At 40.8% G+C, this 25,296-nt stretch overlaps 4 protein-coding genes across 6 annotated transcripts; 1 reads left to right on the top strand and 3 right to left on the bottom strand.

Moving 5' to 3' along the window:
* Positions 1–1,682: 1,682 nt before the first annotated feature.
* On the top strand, positions 1,683–9,778 carry LOC115734544 (heterogeneous nuclear ribonucleoprotein Q). Of its 2 annotated transcripts, XM_030665396.2 has the most exons (10): positions 1,683–1,842; positions 3,378–3,393; positions 3,984–4,497; positions 4,625–4,741; positions 4,953–5,093; positions 5,250–5,423; positions 6,548–6,755; positions 6,839–7,014; positions 8,280–8,365; positions 9,448–9,778. In XM_030665396.2, exons 3-10 carry the CDS (start codon positions 4,018–4,020, stop codon positions 9,599–9,601), a joined length of 1,536 nt encoding a protein of 511 aa, XP_030521256.1. In that variant the 5' UTR covers positions 1,683–1,842; positions 3,378–3,393; positions 3,984–4,017; the 3' UTR covers positions 9,602–9,778. The 2 variants fall into 2 exon arrangements, with proteins under 2 accessions (XP_030521256.1, XP_030521257.1); XM_030665397.2 differs by lacking the exon at positions 3,378–3,393.
* A 1,973-nt stretch (positions 9,779–11,751) lies between these two features.
* LOC115734543 (H/ACA ribonucleoprotein complex non-core subunit NAF1-like) lies at positions 11,752–15,122 on the bottom strand. The gene is made up of 3 exons (XM_030665394.2): positions 14,029–15,122; positions 13,436–13,513; positions 11,752–13,251 (listed from the first exon to the last, which is right to left on the bottom strand). The coding sequence occupies exons 1-3, from the start codon at positions 14,932–14,934 to the stop codon at positions 12,076–12,078; spliced, it is 2,160 nt and encodes a 719-aa protein (XP_030521254.1). The 5' UTR covers positions 14,935–15,122; the 3' UTR covers positions 11,752–12,075.
* A 3,165-nt stretch (positions 15,123–18,287) lies between these two features.
* LOC115734546 (ferredoxin, root R-B1-like) lies at positions 18,288–20,483 on the bottom strand. 2 transcript variants are annotated; one of them, XM_048279847.1, is made up of 2 exons: positions 20,352–20,483; positions 18,288–18,942 (listed from the first exon to the last, which is right to left on the bottom strand). In XM_048279847.1, exon 2 carries the CDS (start codon positions 18,934–18,936, stop codon positions 18,487–18,489), a length of 450 nt encoding a protein of 149 aa, XP_048135804.1. In that variant the 5' UTR covers positions 18,937–18,942; positions 20,352–20,483; the 3' UTR covers positions 18,288–18,486. The 2 variants fall into 2 exon arrangements, with proteins under 2 accessions (XP_048135804.1, XP_030521260.1); XM_030665400.2 differs by having other exon boundaries at positions 18,288–18,945; positions 20,355–20,481.
* Positions 20,484–22,046: 1,563 nt separating this feature from the next.
* Positions 22,047–24,778, bottom strand: LOC115734545 (60S ribosomal protein L10a). The gene is made up of 6 exons (XM_030665399.2): positions 24,710–24,778; positions 24,409–24,455; positions 23,479–23,698; positions 22,995–23,160; positions 22,455–22,660; positions 22,047–22,272 (listed from the first exon to the last, which is right to left on the bottom strand). The coding sequence occupies exons 2-6, from the start codon at positions 24,411–24,413 to the stop codon at positions 22,219–22,221; spliced, it is 651 nt and encodes a 216-aa protein (XP_030521259.1). The 5' UTR covers positions 24,414–24,455; positions 24,710–24,778; the 3' UTR covers positions 22,047–22,218.
* Between the last annotated feature and the right edge of the window lie 518 nt (positions 24,779–25,296).

The raw sequence follows: 25,296 nt of genomic DNA, 5'->3' as shown, positions 1-25,296 counted from the left end.
TTCTTGAGCAAATTTATTTGGGGTCATTTTGTAATTTCTTGTCGTATACAGTTTTTCGAGTTTGTTTTCTTGGATACTTTTTTAAAGCTCGAGCTACATTTCTTCGTAACCTAGGCTTTGCACAATTATAAAAACCCGAATCTTAAAGATCATGATTGCAATGAATTATTGATAAATCACAATGCTGGAATAAAAGCTCTTGCAATTAATTATTTCACTAAGAAAATTTGAAGTGAATTTCGAGTAAAAAGCAAGCCGAAAAAAACTATTTGAAGGTTCCAAACACTATACCAAAGATTTACTAGAAAGAAGGCATGACATGCTACATTTTTTAACGTGTTCATTTTCATATTGTTATGTGAAAAAGCAGAGATCTTTTGTAAAAATGTTGTGGATTGAATCAATCATCGAGGCCGTAATCTTGGATGGGAAAGTAAATAGTTTGAAACATACAACAATTGAAAGCACGAATACTAAGAAATGAAAGGTTGCAAGAGCATGAATATGTTAAAATAATATAAAATTGATCGTTGAAGATTCGAGCATGAAGGATGTAAGGTTCTAGATTTGGTTGTTAATATTTTTCAAATGATAGTCTTGATTTACAATGGATGTCAAGAAGATGGAAGATAAAAGCAAATCGATGCGATTTACTATGGACTATCTTTGGGTATCCTATTTATCATTCAATAGGGAGTAAACTCTTTCGCAGAGAAAAGAGAAGCTCTCGTCGCGAAGTTTCATTTACGTTATCAAACAAGTTTATCATTTTCTGTTATAGAAAATAGAGTCAAAGAATTAGGATCGTTACCAAACAAGCCCTTAATGGCTATTGGCTCATTCAATGGGGGCAATTAGAAAAATTTACTCTCCATTGAATGCCGAGCTTGTCTCGTAAAAAAAAATAGCCGTAAGATATAATATTTTGTGGAATAGTAAAACTTTAGTTACTATTAGAATACTCGCGAAGCACTGTAAGCAAGCCATAAAAGCGAGTGAGCTTCGGATGGAGAGCTACAGCATGAGCATCTGCATATTCCAATAAAAAGGTTTTCTATCCCGGTCTTTATTTGTGCGTTTATTTCAAGCTTTCAAAGTACGAGGTTGCTGGAATTCTATATCACTTTGGGAAAATAGAGATAAAATTGCATAAACACTCGTGCAGTCAATTAATTGCGCATGCACAAGTTAATTACAAACTGAGATTTTTTTTTTTTTTTTTACGAACATCTCTTCGTGCTCCCTTGGCACGCAGATTAATTACAAAAGCATTTATTACAAACACCTTTAACTGGAAAAATCAAACTCACAACTCACTCATGAACTTGTCAAGAAAAAATAGTACTCACGTGCGTCTTCTTTATGAAAATTTTATAATTAAAAAAATAAATTTCCAAGAACGATGGGTTATATATCATTCAGAAAAAATTAATTCGATGAAAAATATTTTTATCATTGATAGCATTTATGTCGACTTATTTTTTGCCAAGGATGGAAATATTTTTTTATTTTTTTTTTTTAGGCTATACAATTTATTTATTTTATTTTTGGAAAGTATTATCCAAATTTTGAGATTTTCCTGAAGTACGCACACCATTTAACGTTAAAGATACGAAAGGATAAAAAGCACCGTCTGAAATAGTAGGCATCATTTCGACCGAAAAAATAAAAATCGCAGTCATAATCTCCATCTATTTGGGACGGAAAACGAGAGAGAGAGAGAGAGAGAGAGAGAGGAGTCGATGCTCGTTGTCTCGAACTTGAAGAGGGTCAGGGTCGAACTTCAGCTTCCACTCGCGTTCGCCTACCCCGAACCCTAATCTCCCTCAGCTTGCCTCTACGGTACGTACTCTCTCTCTCTCTCTCTCCCCCCCGCAAGATGTTGTCAAGTCTGAATCGCATGCATAAGATGGCGTTGTTTTCTCCGTGAGTGGGCGCTCGTGGTTCGCTTTGCGATTCGTGGATCAGGAAAATGCAACTCGGCGGCGCGAAAAAACTGAAGTTGATTTCGCGTGTGAGTCGGAGTATTGGGGATTTCTCTGTGCGGATTTGTTGGAATCATGCTTGGCCCTAACTGTTAGGTCTTGGAAGAGGATCGTTTTATGGTGGAAAAACTCGTTTCCCTCGACAGTGGCGTTTGGTCGGTTTAATTTGAGGTTTTATCATCAGGGAAATGTGAGGTCTTTTTTTTTTTCAATTTTTTTTTTTTTGTCACGATAGATCCCCTGAGCATCTTTGCCCCTACAAGGAAACCAAATGCTTGATGTTTGATGACAATAAACACCGTAATCTCGGCCGTGCGACAAAAAGCTAACCACTGGGTTAAGTAGGTCATTTATCATCACAAAGAGAAACAGAAACTACTCATCCCATCGCATCCAGCGGTGCATGTCTTTCAATGGTTCATCAATTGGAATCCTTTATATGAATACCTCCAATACATCGAAACTCATTGCCCATGGATCAAGAATGGAGACCTTATAGATTACCTAAAGCAAAAAAGTTGGATAAGTTACTCCAAGCTCACTTCTCTTCCTCATTTTCATTCCATTGGATTGCTGTGGGTCTGTCTGAACGTGGATAATTTGTTTCTTCACTTGCAATATGTAAATTTTTGCACATTGTATGTTGGGTATCATCGATAAAAGTGGGTTGGCGAGGCCACTGGTCACTTATCTCGGGGAGCTTGTGCGCAATCTAGGTTCTTCTTCTTTTGGAAACCTTGCATAGTTCTTCTTTCTCATGGTTTCACTTAATTGTTGAATTGTTAAGATTCTATTAGAAATCGACCATTCTACAAGAGTGAAGAAAAGTGATGCCAAATTTATGAGTTTTATGCATGTCCATTATCTTATATTTCCACTCTCGTGGACTTGTTAAAACACGAGAATCTGGCAGATAGTCCTGCTGTATTTTTGTAATTAGCTGAACTTGCATAACAAGGCTATATTTACGAAATTGGCTTCCAAAGAAATCATGATTTGCATTTGGGGCTGTATGGTTTTACATTTATTGGTTTGGTTATTAATCATACCACCAGGTAGGACCAATTGTATGATGAGACTCCTGCCTTTCCAATGCCAAGGACTGGATTGTCATTTATCTTCAGGGTTTTGTTCTTAGATTATAGCACTCGATGGCCAATTTCAGGAATTGCCTAAACTCTAATATTTGAATCTCTGCTTGAAATCATGTGGCCTTTGTATGCAATTACTGTGATTATTTTCCTTTCCCCATCCCGCAATAATGTCGCGAACAAGAAGTACTGATATCTCGAAGAATATGATAGGTCTTTTTTCAAACATTGAAATTCTATCTAATAGTAACTTTGGCATATTGTATACACACCCATCTTAGTCCTTATCAATTTATTGCAGGAAGGTGCTCAGATTGGTACGTTTATTTTGGAACTGGTATTATTTGTGTGAGATTGGACAGTTGTTCTGGCTTGAATCTCCTAGTTGTTGGAACAGTCACTTCCTTTTATCTGAGTGGCTCGAAATAGAATCATGGACAGATTATCTCATTAACATTATCTCATAATCTTTTATTACCTTCAAGCACCATGGCTGTCTCCTTACAAACTTCTGAACTCGTCTGAATCTTTGATTCTTAGTTTTGTTATGGGGTTTATGCTTGCCCCTCGAATGAGTATGATGGGAACACCTAAACTTGTCATCACCTTTTCTTGCAGCATTCTCGTTCTGTTCAAGATTCATTTCTTGAAATTGCACCAACCTTTACTATCCATTTTGTCATTCAAACATCAGTTTTGTCTGACTCTACTGAGTCCTACTTATGTTAGCATGATCTCCAATAATAACTCTTTCACATGGCAACACTCCCTCTCATATCTCATAACACTGGCTCAATTGAGTTTGATGCTCTTCTGATCTTCCTTATCACCTTTATTGCTTTTCCTCTTTTCGTTATTTATATTCTTCTTCCCATGGATTCTTCTGGCCCCTTTGCCTTCTCCACAGTTTCCTTGCAAGCTTTTCTAGTTAGATACCTACTATGCCAAGGGCAAAGGCAAATGCATCATCAGCTACTAAGCCAATTGAGCCGGAAAAGCCCATTGAATCTGATGAGAGGGTTGACCTTGAAGAAGAGAATGATCCCGAGGAGGAAATGGATGAAGAGGTTGAGTATGAGGAAGTAGAAGAAGAGGAGGAAGTGGAAGAGATAGAAGAAGAGGCAGAAGAGGAGGAGGTGGAAGTGGAAGAAGAAGAAGAGGAGGAGGAGGAGGAGGAGGAGGAGGAGGAGGAGGAGGAGGAGGTTGAGGAGGATAATGATGATAATGCCGACGGGACTGATGTCCATAAAACACTTGAGGGCAATGATACAATGGTTGTGGATCAGGAAGAGAAGAAAAAACATGCTGAACTTCTTGCCCTTCCTCCTCATGGTTCTGAAGTGTACATCGGCGGCATACCTCATGATGCTTCAGAGGAGGATCTGAGATCTTTCTGCGAGTCCATTGGAGAAGTTATTGAGGTAAACCTCACTGGTTTTTTTTTTCCCTCTGTTGAATAGGACATGAACGCCATGGCTATTTACAACATATCCTCTCTCCTTCCTCTTTGAGGACGATGGAGACTTACACCTTTGTCTGTGGCTGTAGGTCCGGATTATGAAAGCCAAAGATTCTGCAGAAAACAAGGGATTTGCTTTCGTTACTTTTAGAAATGTGGAATTGGCATCCAAAGCCATTGAGGAGCTGAATGAGTCTGATTTTAAGGTACTAAGACAATATGGCCATGTTATATAATCCCTATCTTGTCAAAAGCAAACAGTAGGGATAATTCCGAAAACCAAATTGCCTGACAAGGAAATTGAAATGAATAGTTATGAAATAGTATGGTAAACTCTTCTTTTCATTCCTTTTCCTTGTTCTCATTGCAAGAACGTTCAAGACCACTCAAATACAACTTTGTTCATATTTTACTCAGGGTAAGAAAATAAAATGTTCGACGTCGCAAGCAAAGCATCGATTATTTATCGGTAACGTTCCTAGGAGCTGGGGAGATGATGATCTGAGGAAAGTTGTGACCCAGATTGGACCTGGTGTGACTGGTATAGAGTTGGTGAAGGTTAGTGAGATCTGGTTTTTCAGTATGACGTCATAGAATTTAGTGCCTCCCAAGTTCTGCTTGTACCACATTTGCTGCATGTGGAATTTTATCCCCCTCGTCCTATATGGAACTTTACAATCTAGTTTTAATTTCATGTGCTTTTCTCCTTGGCAGGATTTGAAGAATACTAGCAATAATCGTGGCTTTGCTTTTATTGATTATTACAACCATGCGTGCGCTGAATATTCTAGACTGAAGATGATGAATCCAAAGTTTAAGCTGGACAAAAATGCTCCTACTGTTAGCTGGGCAGATCCTAAAAATTCTGATTCTTCTGCTTCTTCTCAGGTTTGCTGGGATACCGATCTAATCCATCTAGTTTCTGATTATGTCGAGATCGAGACATTTGATGCTTGTTTTTTAATTTTTTAGTACTTTTAGAGTGTCCTACACGCATCACTGTTTTATACCAGCTGGGAAAGAAAGATCGTCAGCTGCTGCTCAAGTAAATGAGAAAGAGAGAGAGATAGGGAGGGAGGGAGGGAGGGAGGGAGGTGACTTTCTTTTCTTTTGTTTTTTTCGGTGGGGGTTGGATACATAGCTGTCCAGGTAAATTTGATCATATTGCCTTGATCTTCTTGAGCTCTGGGACTACCTAGTGACTCGTGAGTCACGTGTTTTTGTTACTTCAGTAGGCATGTATTGGTGGAGCTAGTAAGACCAAATGAAAATGAGTTTTAGCAATGAATGAGACCGGATCTGAACAGTCAATTGCCCACCGTCATGTGGATAGATTTGATAATTGAAGCCTAAGTTGCTTTTGTTATTTATGTGGATCACAGTGCTGACTTGTCTACGAGTTGTGCATCCCCACTATCTGCCTATTTCTCCATATGTCATTCATATTGTCGATTTGCTCTTGAAGGGTGAGTGCCTCGTACATAGAATGGGAGAGGGAGAGTGAGAGAAATGATAAACTTTGGCTCCAGTTGATGCCAATAGCACTTCTGACCTTATGGCATCTCATCATTCCCCTGATTATTAGTCTTGATGAGATGCATGGTCACGCTGAGCAACTTTTTCGGTCTTATTGGCTACAAGGTAAAGAGAACATAGCAAAGAATCAATTACTTAGTACTGAGGGTTTGCTTATTGGAAACTATCGATGGATGACTAGGGGATGAGTTGGAGGTCTTTTGTTTTAAAGTCTAAGAATAGATAATTTGGACACACTATGGTAAAGGATTGGCACTCCCTTTAGAAAAAAAGCGTTAGAGGTATTATTTCTTTGGCATTGGGGTTGCAACTAAGCTAGTATTTACCTGCTTCTGGTGCTTGACGGTCAAAGAGCTATCATCTGAAATGAGACAATTAAAAGTACATCATGTTCCATTCGTGCTGGACATTATTGGTTTAGTATTGCTGGCGGAATATTCGATTTGAAGTTTAATTTTAAAGTTCATTTCTTGCAGGTGAAGGCAGTATATGTAAAGAACCTTCCCAAGAATGTGACACAAGATCAATTAAAGAAGCTATTTGAGCACCATGGAAAGATAACCAAAATAGTTCTGCCACCAGCAAAACCTGGACAAGAGAAAAATAGGATTGGCTTTGTGCACTTTGCAGAGCGGTCAAGTGCCATGAAAGCGCTGAAGAACACAGAAAAATATGAACTTGATGGTAACTTTTGCTTCCTTGTGCATACCCTTTGAGATTTTGTTGGCTAAATGACTAGTTAGCATTTGCTTTCATACTTAATCTAGGACAAGTTTTGGAGTGTTCTCTTGCAAAGCCACAAGTAGATCAGAAGTCTGCTGCAGGGTCATCTTCACAGAAGTCAGGCCTTCTTCCAAGTTATCCGCTCCGTGTTGGATATGGTCTACCTGGGGGTGCCTATGGTGCTCTAGGAGCAGGCTTTGGTGCAGCAGGCTTTGCACAAGTGAGAAATCTTCTAGTTTGGTTGAGCTGTTTAATTAAGTCTCTTTGAAGTAGATGGTTATTACTGGCTTTTTTTCCATACTATGTTATTACAAAGCACTTGCGTTATCTTCTGCTGGTCATGATGGGATGGTAGTACACAGCTTTAACACTTGTACGTTCATAGTGACATTGCTGTTGCTTGGAAGTAATTATTACATCTGCTGTTCGTTAGAGAGGTGCCTATGGCCAGTTTGTTTTACCAGTCGCTTCTTTGTTGTTCTTATTGTTTTTTCTCAGTTTCATGGTTTTCTGCTTTCTCCATTTATTTGTCTTTATCGTTCTCAAAATTGAATGCCTGGCAGTTTTCCAGATTATTATTTTGTGTATAATCAAATTAAATTTTGCTTGCTGTCGAGTGATGTCTAAGTACCTCTTGCAAAACAGCCCACCTGTGCAATCTCTCACAAAAATTCAAGTGCGAGAGAGTCTACCAGCAGTAGCTGAATAGATTCCCATATTATTTTGGAGTTTTGAAATCCTAACTTGCATGTTTTCTAATTTTGATCGGAAGAACTTTATTTTCGTCCCTGAACTTTTAAGCTTTTTCTAACCAAGTCCCTATACTTTTAATTTGTCCACTCTAGTCCTTTTACTTCCACAAGTTTTTTGACCAAGTTCCTTTGACGCTAAAGCTGATCAAATTCAGCTAAAGTGGCTGTCAAATGATGCGGTGAAACAGTGGATGCCCACATGGACATGTGTGGACGAATTTGGCCAGTTAAGACGCTGTCAGAGTCTGATGTGGATAAAAGTCAACCAATGTGGATGCCCACTCCACATTGGAAAAGTAATTTTTACATTGTACTATGACGTCATCTGCCATTACATCAGTGGGATTCGGTCATCCTTGGTGTAGGAGGGACTTGATTAAAACTTTGTAAAAGTAGGACTTAATTAGACAAATTGAATGTACATGGACTTGATTAGAAAAAAAACATGAAAGTATAGGTACGAAAAAGAGAAATTTTCCTTTTTCCTTGTGAGTAATCATACGTGCATATTTCTTGCTGGTCATCCATCCTCTTCAATTTACTTATCATGAGCCACAGGCTGTAATTTGTTTCTGTGGGCATCAGGCGTGCATGTCATGATCTTGAGTGATGTATGGTAATATAGGAATCGGCGAATGAAAGGCTCATGCAGTTTTAGAATACCCTCTTGCCTCCTCCGACGACTATGTGTTTTAATCTCATTGATGTTGAAATTCTACTTGTTGCAATACAGCCCATGATATATGGAAGAGGACCAAGTCCTGCTGGCATGGCAATGATGCCAATGTTTTTGCCTGATGGAAGGGTTGGATATGTCTTGTAAGCTCATCTACACTTTTCTACTTATTGGAGGTGCTGGCTTTTAGATGTTTGTGTCTGTGGCTCCTCCTTTCATTTTTTGAGACTGATATATATTGCAGCCGATAAGCTGATAAATTGCTTACAGGTTGTTTTTTGAGGAGGAGGGACTTTAATGCCTGTCTTTTATTCACCTCTTCTCTGTATTTTATTGTGGGGTTTATATCAAAGAAAAACTAAAGGCTGTTGTTTCTAATGCATCAGTAGTGTCAGTCAGCTGCGTGAATCCCTTCTGAGTATTGTTTGACATGTTTACCTTGTGGGGAGGACCCTTTAACCTGAACATTTTGTCCGCTGTGGAGATTCTTAAGTGAACGTGGGACTGAGATATTATGCATCTGTGTAATATCTTTCATTTGATCATTGGGTTTTGAGAAGCTTATTTGCTAAAGCGATTTGATCGTTGGAGTTTGAGAAACTTAGTTGCTGAAGATTTGTCCAGCAATTATGAGTTTGAGATATAATGCAGTTCTGTAATCGCTTTCATTTGATCGTTGGAGTTTAAGAAACTTATTTGCTGAAGGTTAGTCCAGCAATTATGATGATGTGAATTTGTTGCTGAATTAAAGCTGTGAGGTTTCTGAACATGAACTTCCACGTGAAAAAAGGAGAAAACATTTGACGTAGTGTACCCTTAAGTTTTTGAGTGGAAGACAGTTTAGACTATAGATGAAGTGTGGATACTTAACTGAAATTTTAGAGGATGATGGAGAAGTATTACTAACATTGAGAGCCTTTCAAATGATTAAGTCTTATTTTCTCCATTTGGCCAAATGAGGAAAGTAATAATTCTCCATGACTTGTCTTCGGAATGCAGCAAATGTTTGGTCAAAGTGTTTTTGTTATTTGTTTGTTCATTTCATGATTCTCTACGTAATTAAGGAGCGCCTGCATAATTTCCGTCATTCATAATAAGTTACATGCTGCAACTAAACGATTGCCTCGTGTTATTCTTATTCTTAATAGGCATTTTTGTTGGGTTGTATTGCTCTGACCTTTTTTAGTATGCGTACTGAGTTTGATTTGGACATGGACATATTCAGGCAGCAGCCTGGAGCACAGCCTCTTACTCCACCTTCGCATCAAAGAAGTAGCAACAGGCCCGGTGGCGGGAGTGGCAGCAAGAGTGGCGGCAGTTCAAGCCGGGGAAAGCATAATAATGATAGTGGCCAAGGGCGAAGGTACCGCCCTTACTAGCAATGGAGGGAGTATCTTGCGTCAAGTTCCTTTAGTGTTAGATGCCTTGAAAGTTGTTTGTTTATTAATTTGTAACACCTATTTCATGTTTCTCTCTATTTCTTTGGCGCCTTTTCCCCGGACCCTTCTGTTTTCCTGAAGGTGATCATATCCATTCCAACGTGTTCACTCTGCCAATTAGAATTGCTGCATAAATATTATGGGTGCTCTAGGAACTCCGTGAAATGCGAAAGCTATGCTTTGCGAATGTTTTGAAAACCAGAAAGGTTTTGGTTTTTTTTTTTCCGGCCCCCTACTTTGTTACTATGCATGAGAGAGGCAGTTATTATTGTATGGACTTGAACACTTTCCCAGGAACCCATATAGAGGACATACATTATGACTGCTCTCCGCGCATCTGATGGCACATCTCTCAGGGAAAATGTCGCCACTCAGTGTCTCTACATTCTCTCGAAATTCAGAATGTGTTTTTTTTTTTTTTTGGCCTTTTCCCTCATCCTAGTCCGTTCCTTTGCTTTTTGAAAAGTGACTGCGGTCATATTTTGCCGATGTCCTTGGAATTGTCCGTGCGTCAATAGTTGATTTGAGCGTGTGCACGTGATTTGGTTGATGAGGCTTTTCAAATTCATGTAAGCCAAGAACCATGATCGATCACCAAGGTTCGATTATTCAGATTTGGGGCTGCAAAGGCCGTGAACAAGGTGAGTGGTGGTCACTTATGGGGGCGGTCTTTCCACCAGCAACTCTCTCTTCCTTCTCTGTCCTCATGTTCATGGCCGCCCGACCTGAAGCTTGCAGCTATGGCTGCTAAATCCAACGTCTCTCTGCCATTGCCAGTGTTGTCCACAGCCCCAGGGCTGTGGTTTTCGTTCATATATAATTTGAGTAGAAGGTTATATGAGAATTTGAGTAGAAGGTTATATTTTTTTTTATGAGTGTTTTTATGTTATTTTGTACTATAAAATTCCGTTGTTTGTGGGATCATTTTCTCATGAGAGTTAATGAAAAGAATTATAGAGTGGATTTCTCTCTATGCTTAAATCGAGGATGAATGGAAATTTTATTTATAAGACCTTTTCAATTGCAGCCAATATCTTGTTACGAATAATTCCGACAATTTCAAGAGAAAATGAGACTATGAAGATGGTGCGATTTGATTATTATTATTTTTACAATTTCAAGAGAAAATGAGACTATGAAGATGGCGCGATTTGATTATTATTATTTTTAAGTATCTTTTTCTATTTTATTTATCGCTTTTTTTTTTTCAGTCGTATTCAATCTTATTTCTTAATTGAAAATGGAATTCAATTTTTCCCATTATTTTCGTATCCGTAATAGTGCGAAATATATATATTCTGTTTGCCCCAGCACTTATGCACCCTTTTTCTTTGTTTTAGTTTCTATAAATCGTTTCTACTTGTATCCACGTCGAATTTCCGGTTCCCAGCTCAGATTCCTGACGGTCCACATCCAACAACAATAGGTGAAAAAATCACTAAAAGATTACTTGAAGAACAAACAGTGTCCCCCATTAAAGAGTGCAAGGACGGTTTTGAGCCTTCTCTATGTATAAAAATGGCGCTTCCATTGACCCCTCGACTGTAATTTTGCTTTACTGTTAGCTGCCAATTGAGATGTCGGTAATTGATGATCGCATCATACTAATCAAAGTCAGAGAAATGCAACCACAACAAAAAAAAAAAAAATCATAAAACAGCAGTTTTAATCACTCAGAATCGCGGGACCGCACATCAATCCATGAGGTCTTCCTTCCCAACATACACTTTTTGACACAACACCAGAAAAAGAAGAAACCGCAGACCATGTCCTCTCATGGCAAAGATTACACTCCAGTGTCTCATGCTCCATCAACTTTTTTCCCTCCATTCCTGACAATTTCCAGGAAAGTTTTGAGGAAGGCTACCGTATAAACGATGTCTTGCATTAACAGCAGTTAGCCGACATGTACATCGCCAGTAGAAACTCTTAAATACAAAGAGAACAGCATGCGGTGTGTCGCAAAACGAAGAAATCGCTAGAGACCATGTCGGATAAGATGACGAGGAAGAGTCTCTCGTATTGAACCGCAAACTGTGAGTTAGCTCTTCTTCGGCACATTAAACATTCCTTTTTAAGTCTACTTTCTCCAGCAAATAATCATGAAGATCTCTCATCTTTGAAGCATATGCATTAAAACTATGTCTTGCATCAATACAGCGGAGAGCCAACAGGAAAATTGCATATAGCAACTCTAAATACAAAGAGAACATGTGATGCCCACAAAACAAAAATTCACGACAGTCGACTTGCATAAGGGAGTGGAATTTCTCATAATGAACCAATAAATTATAATTACCACTTTCCCTGCACCATCACATTATACTTTCTTTCTTGCTAGAAGGCTCGAGGCATGATTGCTGCAGCCTGCAATTAAACCACCGCATAGACACTATGAACAGCCGCCACAACTGTCAGTGAGGACGCTGCTGGCTTCTACCACCTGAAAATCGACTGCCTCTTCCACGATACGGTTTCTTCCCACGGCCGAAGGACGGACCACGCTGCTTGAATGGTCCCAGAGCATCAGTTGGACAGGGAGCTGCAGCACGTGGCTGTGTGTAACTGCTCTGATCAACTAGGGTTCCATTGAACTGAAATCCTTGTCCTCTGGCATTGAAAATTGGATGACTACTTTGGCCAAATGCACCAACCCCAACTGTCATTTGGTTGCAGTTGTTTTGACCCATGGGATTGGGCCAAGGTACCAAACCAGGCCCTAATGTATTCGACTGCCCCATCGGTAGGACCATGTTGGGAAGCAATGTCTGGCTCAGGTCAAACTGCTGCTGAAATGGCATTTGGTTCGGAAGAGGCATTTGAAATGGAAATTGACTCCCACGTGGAGGCCATGGCATTCCAATCGGAATTCCATTAGAAGAAATGGCACCCATTGGTTGTTGCAAAGGCAAGCTGTTCACCCAAGAGTCATGTAGCGGTAGAATAGAGCCACTGTTCGGCTGCATGAGCGGAAATGGTGAATTTGTGCCAATTCCACCCATATTACCCGGTTGAATGGCAGAGGATGTTGTGAAATTGCCATAATCCAGGGGTGCAGCTGTAGGTGAGATTTGATGCTGAGTTTGATTTAATACGTGCTGACCCACTCTCGCTGGCAGTTGCTGTGGCGAAGGTTTGCCATTTTTCCAGTTCGATTCCCTACTTCTAACCTTCTTTTTGTTGTTTTTCCTGTTTTCAGCTCTTTGGTCATCCATGTTGGTGCCCCTCTTTGCCATTCTCTGCATTCTCCTGTACTCGGCCTCTTTCTCATCATCTGAAAACTCTGCCTCCTCTGACAGCTCTTCGTCATTCTCACCTGAGGCATCATATCCTTTCTTGTACAGATTTTTCTCATTAAGCACCAAACTGGCAAATTCTGGAATAGAAGAGATCGAAGTGCCTTGGTGGATGCTGGCAGGGACTTCAGCTTCCGAATTGTATCTTACAATATAGTAAGGGTTTTTGACGGGTCCAAAAATTTCATCCACCAGCCCCAATGGGGTTCTGGTCTCAGTGATCCAAAGAATAGAACCCTCATTAAGGGGACTGTGCTTCTCCACCCCTTCAACAACAACTTGGGCTCCTAAAATCTGTAAATTATAGAGTACCATTACTAAACAATCTTGCCCAAAAAAATCAAAAAGAACGGCAAAATGGTCCTGAATGTAGATTACTTCTAACTGTACCAACATTATAGACTCCTAAGAGTAGTTGATTATGCATATCATGAGATAGCTTCAAAGAGTAAATAAAGTTTATGGAATTGGCCTATACCGATAGAACAACTCCAACTGGTGACATCTGATGATGCGGCTGCAGTGTTGCATTTACAGGAGGAACTGGAGGGAGAAACTGCAATTCCAAAAGATAGAAAATGTCAAAAAACCGTTTGTAGCGACATAATTTGCATTATCACCACTGACAAATCGCAAAACTTCCGAAATAACGTTGTACAGAAGCCTGAAAATAAGCTGGTCAGGTGGAAAAAGGTTTGCCTGACGAACTTGTGAATGTAAATGAAGAACACAAGAAATAGCTATAGTCGCATCATATCCAGTAATGATTTGAATTTACGCTGATCAGTCCCTACCACTTGATCTAAACAACCAAAGCTATGGACACCAGATTATGCAGACAATGACAGCAAATTCACAGACTGCAAATATCCACATATGAATACAGTAACACCGAACAAATTGAGTACCTCTCCATCAATTGGAATGTCAATATGGTCTCTAATACCACCATTGCGCTAGTTTACTTGACTAAATCTAGCATTCATCACGATTCACAAAGTTGAAAATACAAGAAGAAAAGAGTCAGCACCAAGAAACAAACCGATATTAGCTATAAGAATCGAGATTTACCTTGACCTCATTTTTTGACCTGATGGGTTCGCCTTTAGCACCAGTGCCGGCAACACCATCATCTTCATCTTCAGCATCACTCCAACTAAACATATCCTCTATGACCTGACCTTCTTCATCACTGTCTTTATTGTTCGTCTCCTCACCCGATTCATCTCCTCCATCAACTTCCCGTATTTCACCTTCTTCCATTTCACCCGTTTCATCCACATTTCCTTTTATGTCCACCCTCTCCCTCTCTTCCTCCCTGCCATCATCGCCGTCATCGGTGTCAGCATCGCCGTCACTACTAGTGGAGGACAACAACGAAGTTGAACTAGAGCCTTCATGATCATCGCCAAACATCTGTTCCCCCTTCACTGCATTTACCGTGTCATCACTCTCGAAACCACTAGCAGGCACTAAAATACTATCATACCCGCCATCATCACTTCCCACTTCAGTCTTTACAGAGATACCATCAGCAACCACCGGAACCCCAGAACCACAGGCCAAACTGACCCTCCCCAAGTTTTCCTCAATAGAACCGCCTAAAGGCCCCAACTTTTCCCAATCCTCCTCCTCAACCTTCACCGCAGAACTGAAAACTCCAGTCACCGCCTCGCAAGCGCCGGACTTTAGCTCAGACCCAGGTTTCAACACCTCCTCCGCACCTTCACGACCGCAGGGCCCTTCCTCAACTTTCACACCATCCAAGTTCCCAGGCAGCGCGGCCGCCGGCTCCATCGGAATGTCCTCGAACCAGCTCTGAATGGACTCGAAATCCAGGAACGAGTCGGCGAAAGACAAGTCGCTAATCTTCTGATCGAGGAGGGCGAGCGGATTGCCGATTCCTTTCGGGTCGGAAGTCTGATTGGAGCCGTCTTGCTCTTCATCAACGGCAGCTCCGGTAACAAAACCAACCATTTCCGATGAAGGGGAGACTAGGGTTTTGCAGGAGGATGGAACTGGAGCGGAATATCATGATGAGGAAGAAGAAGAAGAAGATGAAGAAGAATGGGCAAGTATTTGTAGTTTGGGAGCGCGAGATGGGCCTTCTTTCCCTTCCTCCCGCGAACAGGTTGACGCTAAAACCCTAGTGAGAGAGAGAGAGAGAGAGGAGGGGGTTTTAAGCAAAGCCGACCGCTCTTGTTTATTTTGGGTTTTTTTTTTTCTTTTATTTGTGTTTATCGACCTCCAAAAGTTGGTACGCAAAACCCAAAAAAAACAACAAATAATTTCTACAGCAATTTCTATTTATCAGGAAGAAACTAATTAATTCATATAAAAATTTTTCGAAAAGTTGCTTTCTTTAATTTAATGGCAAAACATAAAGAAAATGTTTAACTCTACCCAGACAGCGTTGGCTTGAGCCTTTGACCTTAAGGTAGTTGGTTGAAGATTCAAAACCCTCCCAACGTGTTTCTCGGACTTAAGTGGGGGTCCTTATTAATTTATGGCAAACAGTAAGAAAATAAAAAAAAAAAAAAAAAAAAAAGAAAATGTTCAACTTAATGCTCCGTCTGCTCTCGACTTTACATTTACCCTCCATGTGAAACTAGTCATGTTTCTCTGATGTTGTGTCTTGTCTGTTTTCTCTGTTGGAACAACAATGGATTCTGTCATCTGGCGAAAACTCTGGCCCTGTTTCTTATCGCAGAATCCACAAGCAAAAGCCGCGAATGCCTCGGCTTCTTCTCGACGGGCGTGGACAAGCTTCATCCATCCCTACATTCATTCTGGTTCAAAATTCTCGTCTTTTGGCCGGTATGCCGGTTAAAGTTCTAATCGAATCACAAAACCGTCTGAATTTGGACACTTGCATGAGCAGAATATTTGGCTTACCGGGAAATTTAGTGTCGTTGCTTTTGAAAAGCCGATTACTTGAGTTACATCGGGGATTTTCCTTGCTTGAGAATCCATCGGCACTAATGTATCCCCCCGCCTGACAAAGCCGAATGCCGGCAACATCCATATCCCGATGAACTGCGAAAGACGAAGACGCTGTGTCCGAGGGGCGGAGTCTCCATATACAAGAATCCATGAAGTGAATAGATCAAATTTAGACAGGAAGGAACTTGCCTGCCTTGTTTTTATCTGCTTTAGTTGCAGCTTCTGAAGCCAAAAGAGGAATGATACTTACTTCGCCAGTTTCTTGTCCAGCTTCTTCTTGTTGCTGACCTTCTTCCATCAAGGCCTATCTTCTCTGCCTGAAATGAATTTCTCCATTATCACATCAAAAGGCCTGAAATCTCTTGATGTCACAGTGGAAACCAATACAATCAAGAAAAGGTCGAGGAGAGTTGCGAACTCGGCGATCGACCGAGGCACGATATCTGCGTAAAGCACTGGTTTTAAACCCCGTGAACAAGCAGAGCAGCTGAGAAAAAAGAAAGGAGAGTCGAGCAAGCATCAAACCACATTGGGCTCACGCTTTAAGCTGATGATAACAGGCATCATATGCCTACTAGTCAAGGAAACTAAGAGACCGACAGCAGCCATGAAGATCACCTCTTCTTCTACATGCTGTGCATACCTTCTTCATCTTCCGATGGGGAATGCGCGGCGACTTAACAGAACCAACCAGAACGCTCGTCTTTCTGCAGATCGTAACTCTTCAAACCAATCTGGAAGTTCAATGGTCTCGGCAAACTTCCGCTTCCTCTCGTCGGAATCGCTAAAAAAATGCTCTTAGAAGCTATAGCCAGAAAATCACCCGTTCTTTGGAGGGAAAATACTTCAAAACACGGGGGCACTTTCGACTAATTCAGCATTTATTTGGCTAGCCACCGGAAATCGAATTTTTAGCGGCTTTTGATTATTTCACGAAAAATGAATGATTTAGATAATATTTTTTAAATAAATTGATCGGTTGTATCTCTTGGAATAATTAGTAAGTAAAAAATATTTTCTTTATTGACGAAAAATTTAGGCCTAGACATTTTCTCCCAGACAATGGAAATATTTTGAGTCCAATCATTTTTGTGGTGCTATAAACGATCCTTTTTTGAAAAATAATTTTCAAATCATTCATTTTTCTACTAAACAAATGGAGTTTGATGAACAAAATGTCTTCTCTTAGTAAAGTCAGACTTTGCCGCTAAACACCAATCTTCCTTACATGTAAGTGGCAACCATATACTTGATTATTTCACCGCTAGCGGTGATGTTCGAGATAATGACACAAAATTTTAACCTAATGTATAATATGGTCTAAAGAACTTTTAAATTATTCAATGTCGTCTCTGGAATTTTGGTATATATTTAATTTAGTTTCTGAACTATATGAAAAATATTTAATGTCATACTTCCACTAATTTAAGTTTAGGGAAAACATTGAACATTTGCATATGAGTCAATGACTAAATTGACAATGTATCAAAAGTTCGGGAACCACATTGCCAATTGATCTATAGTCCATGAACCACATTGAACTAACTTAAAAGTTCAAAATCACATTGTACATTGAACCAAAGTTCAAGAATCATTTGTTATTTTTCCATTTTTATCTTCCCACCCTTTTTAATACCTATACACACAATAAAACAGAAGCACGAGTTTACGGTACTGCCTATTCTTCCAATTTTCTTTCTCATATCAATAAGCATTAGTAATATTTCATATATAAGTCCACTATCGTCGAAGTCCAATGATTCTAAGACTCCGTTTATTTCACGAAAAATATATTATTTAAAAATATTTTCGTAAAAATAATAATTTATATCGCTTGAAATGATTAATCAATAAAAAATATTTTCATGATCGACAATAACTATGTTTACACATTCCCACGGACGGTAAAAATATTTCCGTTCACTTATTTTTCATAAACCATAATCGATCGGTTTTAGAAAAGTACTTTTCAAATCATTAATTCACCATTCACAAAACAAAGGAAACATAAAAGTCGATAATTATTGATCAGTTTTCCAACATTGTGGAACTTACTATTAAGCCAAGCACCAAGAATTGTTAATAACGCTAGTAACCAAAGAGCTCTCCGTATCAAACTACATTTAAGATTTTACTTTCGCTTTTGATCGGAGGAGAGAAAGTAAATATGAACATCGGACCATGAGAAGACTTGTGTTCCTTTGGATTCATACTTGATCTAATCGAGATGCGCTTTTCTAAACGAAAAAAATTCCAACTTCGGCTAAATCTTCACCTCAACTTAGACAAGATTACAACACACTTTGTCTTCCTCTTCCTTAGATTCTCCGGCAAACATCCTTGAAAGAAGTTTATCCTAGGCATAAAACGATTAGACAGGAGAGCCCGTGCAAAGTCTCCCATCATCTTCAGGGCAGGTTATTAAGTATGCGACACTATCTCCAACAGAAGAACATCATAAGAACATATACCAGGAAGCTACGCACGACAATGAAGAGTTCCTCAGAGCCATTAATGATCATCCTTCGCTGCCAAAAGCTACAAACGACATAAGCAAGCCCTACTTCAATCCGAAAGCGAGAACATTCAGTACAGTTCACCTTCCTTGTGGGTGTGAATCACACAATCAGAAGTCGGGTACGATACACAGGTTAGTAGATAACCCTCTTTCATTTGGTTCTCGTCGAGGAACGAGCCATCGCTCTGATCCACCATACCGCTCACCATCTTCCCTGCACAAGTAGAGCAAGCTCCAGCCCTGCATGAGTAGGGCAGCTCAACCCCTGCGTTTTCAGCGGAGTCGAGAATGTACGTGTCATCAGGCGCATCAAACTCATTCTCTTGGCCGTCTGGTCCGATGAGCTTAATCTTGTACACAGCCATAGATGCTCTAAAACCAGGGGACGACTTCAAGCGGAACGACTTTGAGACGCTATTCACAGATCCAAGCGAAGATGGGTTCTTGATGATGGCACTATTGATCCTCGGTGGTGCAACTCTGACCATGCAGGGGGAAGACAGAGACACCGCCGACATCTTTAGCAGCTGTACACAGAGTAATACAACAGGTCAAGCAGGAGTGCATTCATAGCCCAATCAGAAAAGCAACAGAAAAGGAGAAGACATTACGCAAGACTTGATGTTTTACAATAATATGCTAAAATGATCATACATTAACATGTGGAAATAGGACGTTCGATCGCTTCTGCAACTAGCTCTAATATCTGGGAGTACATTCAAGCAAAGCAAGGATACATATTGCATACTCCTTGCGCTCATAAATAAGAAAAGAGGGATGGCCATTCCTTTTCACAGAAGAATCGAATGATTAGCTCCTTTCATCAACAATCAAACTTATCCATCTCTTTCCTAACGAAAAAAAAGGAGGGTAAAAACCGACTTTTCACAAGCAACAGAATTTCACGAGGAAACCATCCATCAAGCGATCCGAATGAGAGAGAGTAAGTGTCAGCCTCGTGCAAATTCATGAGGGAATGGAGCCGAAAAGCTTCCCAATCCCATGCTAAACAAGGCAAAATTGATCTACGGAGCATTATGAGAAGACACGAGCTCAAAGGCTCCCCAGTCCTCACTTGACGCTCCACACAAAATAACTAGTGCAGGCATTCGAGTTCAACCGTCAACAGCAAATCGCTAGACGCAGTGGCGACCCTCAAACTCACATCACGAGGGTTGGTGCGAGATCTTTCCTCTGAAAAAAGGAAAAATCACACTACCGCAGCTCAAGTGGGGGAAACATTAAAAGTTTGAAAAGGAATTCCATAGCTAAGAGCACATATATCTGCCAAAAATTTGCAATGATAATCGTTGGCCGTATCCTCATCAATTAGATGGATTAACCAACTACAATTATCGAACTCTATGATCCGAAAGAATAGATTTTTCAACTTGATATGCTAACTTCTGCAGGCACGGACACCTCATCATTTCTCTCAGGCAAAAACTAGAAGCCAGGAAAGCACGACTCACCACTCTCTTTTGCCTCTCCCGCCCACAATCTATATCTAACCCAGCTCAAAAAGAGCGGAAGTCGGGGCAAAAGAGAACCCCCAAGGCTCGTGAATTCGGCAGTCCCGCGTCTCAAAAGAGAGAGGAGGGGATTCTCTCTCGAAAAAAAAAAAAAACAGACAATCGGGGCAAATCAAACCAACGCAGAGAAAACGCCCCTTCCACCAACCAAAACGACAACCAGTCGCGTGTTCTGAAGCATAGGGGGGAAGATCAAAACCAAAGAAGGACCACGAGATCAGACGGCGGAGAGCTCCAGAAAAAAAAAAACAGCCGACGGCGCGGCTACAGATTGAACAACGCAGGCAGCGCAGGCAGCGCAGGCAGATCAAAGGCTATGCAGATACAGCAACCAACATGCAGGAGAGATCAAAGCCACAGATGCACATGCACGACCTCACGAGAGAGAGAGAGAGAGAGAGTACCGAGAGGGAGCGAGGAAGAGCGCCGGAGGAGTTTGGTAGGGTTTTCTTCTGGATGGGGGAAGCGCTGAATAACAAGAACAAAGGGGAAAAAAGTTTCTGAAGCGGAGGAGGGCAGCGGTGTGCTATGCCGTGCGCGCGTGCCCCCCCTCGTTTTATAGGCGGCGTCTGCGGGCCGGACCCCCTACTCCTACGCCCGTCATTATCGGGTTTGAAATCGGGTTCTGTCCGATCTATTTCCCGATTTTCTTTCTTTCTTTCTTTTTTTTTTTGCACGTGGTATTTTGACGTCGAAATCGTCCCGCCCGCTCCTCCACGTGGAAAAAGACCGAGAGTGGGGTGCGATGGCGACCCCGAAACAAAAGAACGGCTCTTGGCATCTGGCCAAAGCTTCGGGTCCGAAAGATGCCCCTCCCCCCGCTCCGAAAAGAGCCAAAACCTAACCTAACCTCGCATAACCCCCCCATTCTCATTTCACCAAGTCCTCCTCCCTTCGACTTTTTCCCCGCTATATCTCTGATTCATTATGTGTATCATCGTCTCCCTAAGATACGCAATTCTACATGGGATTTACAATTTTACATCTACATAGATTAGATTCAAGTTTAGCTAGGCAGCGTCACGCACAAAACCACATTATAAGTTCCTTTTTGAGCGGACACATTGGAAAGATTCCGGGATCCCATTTCGTCAAAATTGAGGATTGAGGAAATGAGCAACAAAAATTATAATAAACCAAAAGTCTTTCAAATATTATCCGTTTTCCTTAATGGGTTGGGGCTTCAATCTTTGTTAAACCCATTAAAAAAAAACTAAACACATACGCAACTAGCACCAGAATCCCAACACCAGCAAAAACCAAAATCATGACTTTTTTCTTTTTTTTAAGTAACTAAAAAAAAAACCCGAAGTGACTTTTCCCCTATTTGGTCTTTTATTTCTGTTTTCCTTATGGGTTGGGGCTAATCTGTTAAACATTAAGCCTGCCCGCAGCAGCCCTGACTTTTGGACACAACCCAAGTGACTGGTCTTTTCAGTAGACATTGGACCATTGTTGTTTCCACGTGCTCAAGGAATCAAAGGGAGCACCAACCAACTTAATCTTGATACGACATAAGGACTAATGGAGCACCAACCAACTTAATCTGTAGATCCTAATTTAGCCCCTCTTGACGGGGAGACCAACTCAACCAACAGTCAGTTCTTGCTTTGCAAGAGATTGAAAATCCATACGTAAAACTCACACCCCACGAGTGTTTTCGGCCGCCTTTCCACACACACCTAACGCAATCACGAAAGAGGCCATCACGAAACAGAAACGTTCATCGAAGAAGTGCGCGCCACACGGTAAATGCGCTAAAAGAAACATATAGGAGCTGTCCAACAGCTTTTCTATTTCGTACACCCATATACAACTTCAATTTCCTGTTCGGACTACATCTTATCGACTCTTGAATCAATTTCATGTTTACTAAGTTCAGATTAACGCTACCGCCATACAAATATACTGTGCCGTTGGCCTGTGATCGTTCCTATGCAAGGATGACGTCCCATGCCACGGACCATCCATTTCATTACTTCGTTACACGCTTTGCTCAGGTTTAGCTCTCCTCGAGAGAGGACCGACAGAATAAGCATTCAGTCTATTATGAGCATTCCTACATAGGTATATCATTGATGGAACGGCCCAAACCCAAAAAAAAATCAATGTCTTTGAAATACAAATTTTACGAAAATTTAGATGTATTGAATAGCATAATCTTTGAGGAAAAAACAAACCAAAAGAGAGAACCATCCCAACCAGCCACCACCGGAATCCGGCTAATTCTCTGCCTACAAAACTCTTCAAATGATTGAGCAAAATGGCTTAGAAAACGCGATATGGCTTTCCCATTGTGCTTTTCAAGTGCAGACACTTGACCTGGTTCCAGAAAAAAAAAACACATGATTTATATCAGTACTGAGAGAGAGAGAGAGAGAGAGAGAGAGAGAGAGAGAGAGAGACGGATCAAAAAGGAAAAGGTTATAAAGGTAGTTGGGGTTTTTGTGAGACATTTGATGCCAATATGAATTCAAATAGCTGAGAAAAGTAAATTGACTCACATTCTGCCAGTTTTTCTTCAGCAAGGAAACAAGGAAATTCACGCCCAGCTGAACATTTTGGAAAACCTGTTTTTCTTCCATGCTGACGTTGCCGATGGCAACACCCATGCAAAGGACCTTCTTTAGTTGGAACTTCACCATGGCCTTTGTCTCATTGACCTTAGATTCCAGAGATTCCTGATGGGTAACCAGCGTTGGGAACTTCCCTGTGATTGCGAATCAGAGAATGGTGGGTCAGGACCGAATCATTATTGGGCAACTCTTCCAAATGCAAAATGAAAGGTCATTCATGTACCAGCAAATAAAGCAGGTCCTGCTTATCCCACAACACCCAACACCCCCCACCACCCCCCCAAAAGAAAAAATAATAATAAAGCAGGCCCAGAAGAAACCCTATGTGCACTGACAACAGTAAAAATGTCAACAACAGCCATATCCCGATGAACTGCAAAAGATGACAGCACTGCATTTGAGTGGAGAGTCTCCATCTATAAAAACCCATTAAGTAAATGAATCAAATTCAGACACAAAGGAACTTGCCTGCCTTGTTTAGACCAGGGCCTAGAAGACGGGGGATCTGCTTAATTACAGCTTCTGAAGCCAAAAAGGCATGGTACTTCTTTGCCAGTTTCTTGACCAGTTTCTTATTCTTGTTAAGCTTCTTCAACGCTTCCACATCCATATAATCCAGGCCTATCTTCTCTGCCTGAAATGAACGACTCCGGATGACGTCAAAAGGCCTAAAATCTCTCGATGCTATATTAAAACCAATAACATCAAGTAATCGTAAAGGAGTAGTGAATTCAATGATCAGCCAAGGCGCAATATCCGCTTACAGCATCGGATTTAACCTCATAAACAAGCAGAGCAGCTGAGAAAAAGAAAGAACAGTGGAACAAGCATTTAACCACATTGGGCTCACACTTTAAGCTTATAGTTGTTATACAACAAAACATCCAAAGGATTATTTAACAACATTATATGCTTAATAATCAAGGAACTAAGAGACCAAGAGAAAAGATACCTCTTCCACATGCTGTGCATCACCAAGCATGCAGACCTTCATCTTCGGACGAGGAATGTGTGGCAACTTAACAGAACCACTGAAACGCTTGTCTTTCTGGGGATCATAATTCTTCAACCCAATTTGGAGTTCAATGGTCTCAGTGAAATTCCGTTTTTTCTCATTGCAATCACTATAGATCCCCGAGATAGCTTCTCTAAGAGCTTCACTCTGAAGCTTACTGCAGGAGAAAAAATGTGCTCTTACAAGGTATAACCAGAGAATCACATACTAATTAGAGGGAAAACACTTCAAAATAGGCTAGAACTTTCAACTTATTCAGCATATATTTGGTTAGCCCCGGAAAATCAATTTTTTTAATGCCAGCTTAGCCGTTACCCTACAAAATAACCAATGACTTCATACCAAAGAAACTATTCTCTCATGGCCATTAGCAGGGAACTCCTAGTCAAGAGAAGCTCCAATAAGTCATTGCTCATGAGGGCACGCATCAAGTAAAATGCAAGGAGCTCTGGTGAAACCTTCCACCTGGGTAGCTTCTCCACATTACCAAATATGACTCACTGACCTTCTTGCAATAGATAAGAAATATAGGCACTCAATCAAAACTATCTCCTACACCCAACTTCCCAATCAAACAATGTTAAAGTCTAATTCATGCACCGGTGAAGGCATGCAGAACTAAAAAAGAATGTCAAGGAAATAACTCAATGACACCCGCCACTTAGAACAATTCGACAGACAGCACGCACATCGGATCAAGTACTGGTGAACCACCATAAGGTCCTGCTTACTTGGCCATTTTGGCAGACACAACACGGGCAACTATAGCCACCCATGAACCCACACAAATCAACATGCTTATCACAACGTTAGCAATCAGGCGGGACCATACGAACGTCCCAGCTTCAAGACTATATCGACACGTACCTCATATTCAGGAAACTCTACCGACCGAATGCGAAAAAGTTGCTCTCCTGGGAACATAAACCAAAGTGTCAGGAAGAAATGCCGAAGCTATCACAATGAAAGACTTGCATAGAAGCGACGCATGAGCTACATCACCCAATCTCACTCGATTTTCAAGTTGAATCGGAACCCAGAATTTCCCTAATTCTTACACGCTACAGATGAACAACATAGGATGCTACAGATCCGAACCACCGATGCAACGACACAGATTCTGATTAACTAAGGAGCAGTCGATGAAGATGCAGAGAAGAGAGAGTACCCGAGAGAAGATGATGGTGCCGGTCAGGTTTCTTCAACTTCTGATGGAGCAAACATAAATATGCGGCGCCGTGAACCCTAGCAGAAACAAACTGCTTGCTGGGCCCAATTCTCTGTGGGCCTAATAACAAAAGAAGCCCTAACAGAAACAACCTGCTTTTTGGGCCCAATTATATGGGCCTGAAGTTAAAAGAAGCCCTGATCCATGTTGAGAGCTTCCTTGCGACGCCCTAGGTCAATCAAACCGGGGGAGATCACGACGAGTCGAAAATGGTCGAGCCCATGTTGGCCATTTCTGTGCAATACGATTTCGGCGGCTTATAGTCGGCCCAACCTGAACCCAATCATGTTCCGACCTATAACATAGGCTCCAATTTTCAAGATTTCTTCTTCTAAAATTATTGCCTTTGAAGAATGAGCGAGTCCATGAACTAAGGGCACACATGATAACCATTCTATTTCCGGACAGAAATTGATTTTCCTATTTCTAGTTTCCGGATGAGTTTTTGAGCAAAAAAATATATTTGATAACGATATAAAAGTTCCGTTCCTAGAACAGAAACTCGTTTAATAACGATTGAAAATTTG

The sequence above is a fragment of the Rhodamnia argentea genome, chromosome 6 (genome assembly GCF_020921035.1).
Source record: "Rhodamnia argentea isolate NSW1041297 chromosome 6, ASM2092103v1, whole genome shotgun sequence".
NCBI lineage: Eukaryota > Viridiplantae > Streptophyta > Magnoliopsida > Myrtales > Myrtaceae > Rhodamnia > Rhodamnia argentea.
This window is presented reverse-complemented; position numbering and strand designations above follow the sequence as displayed.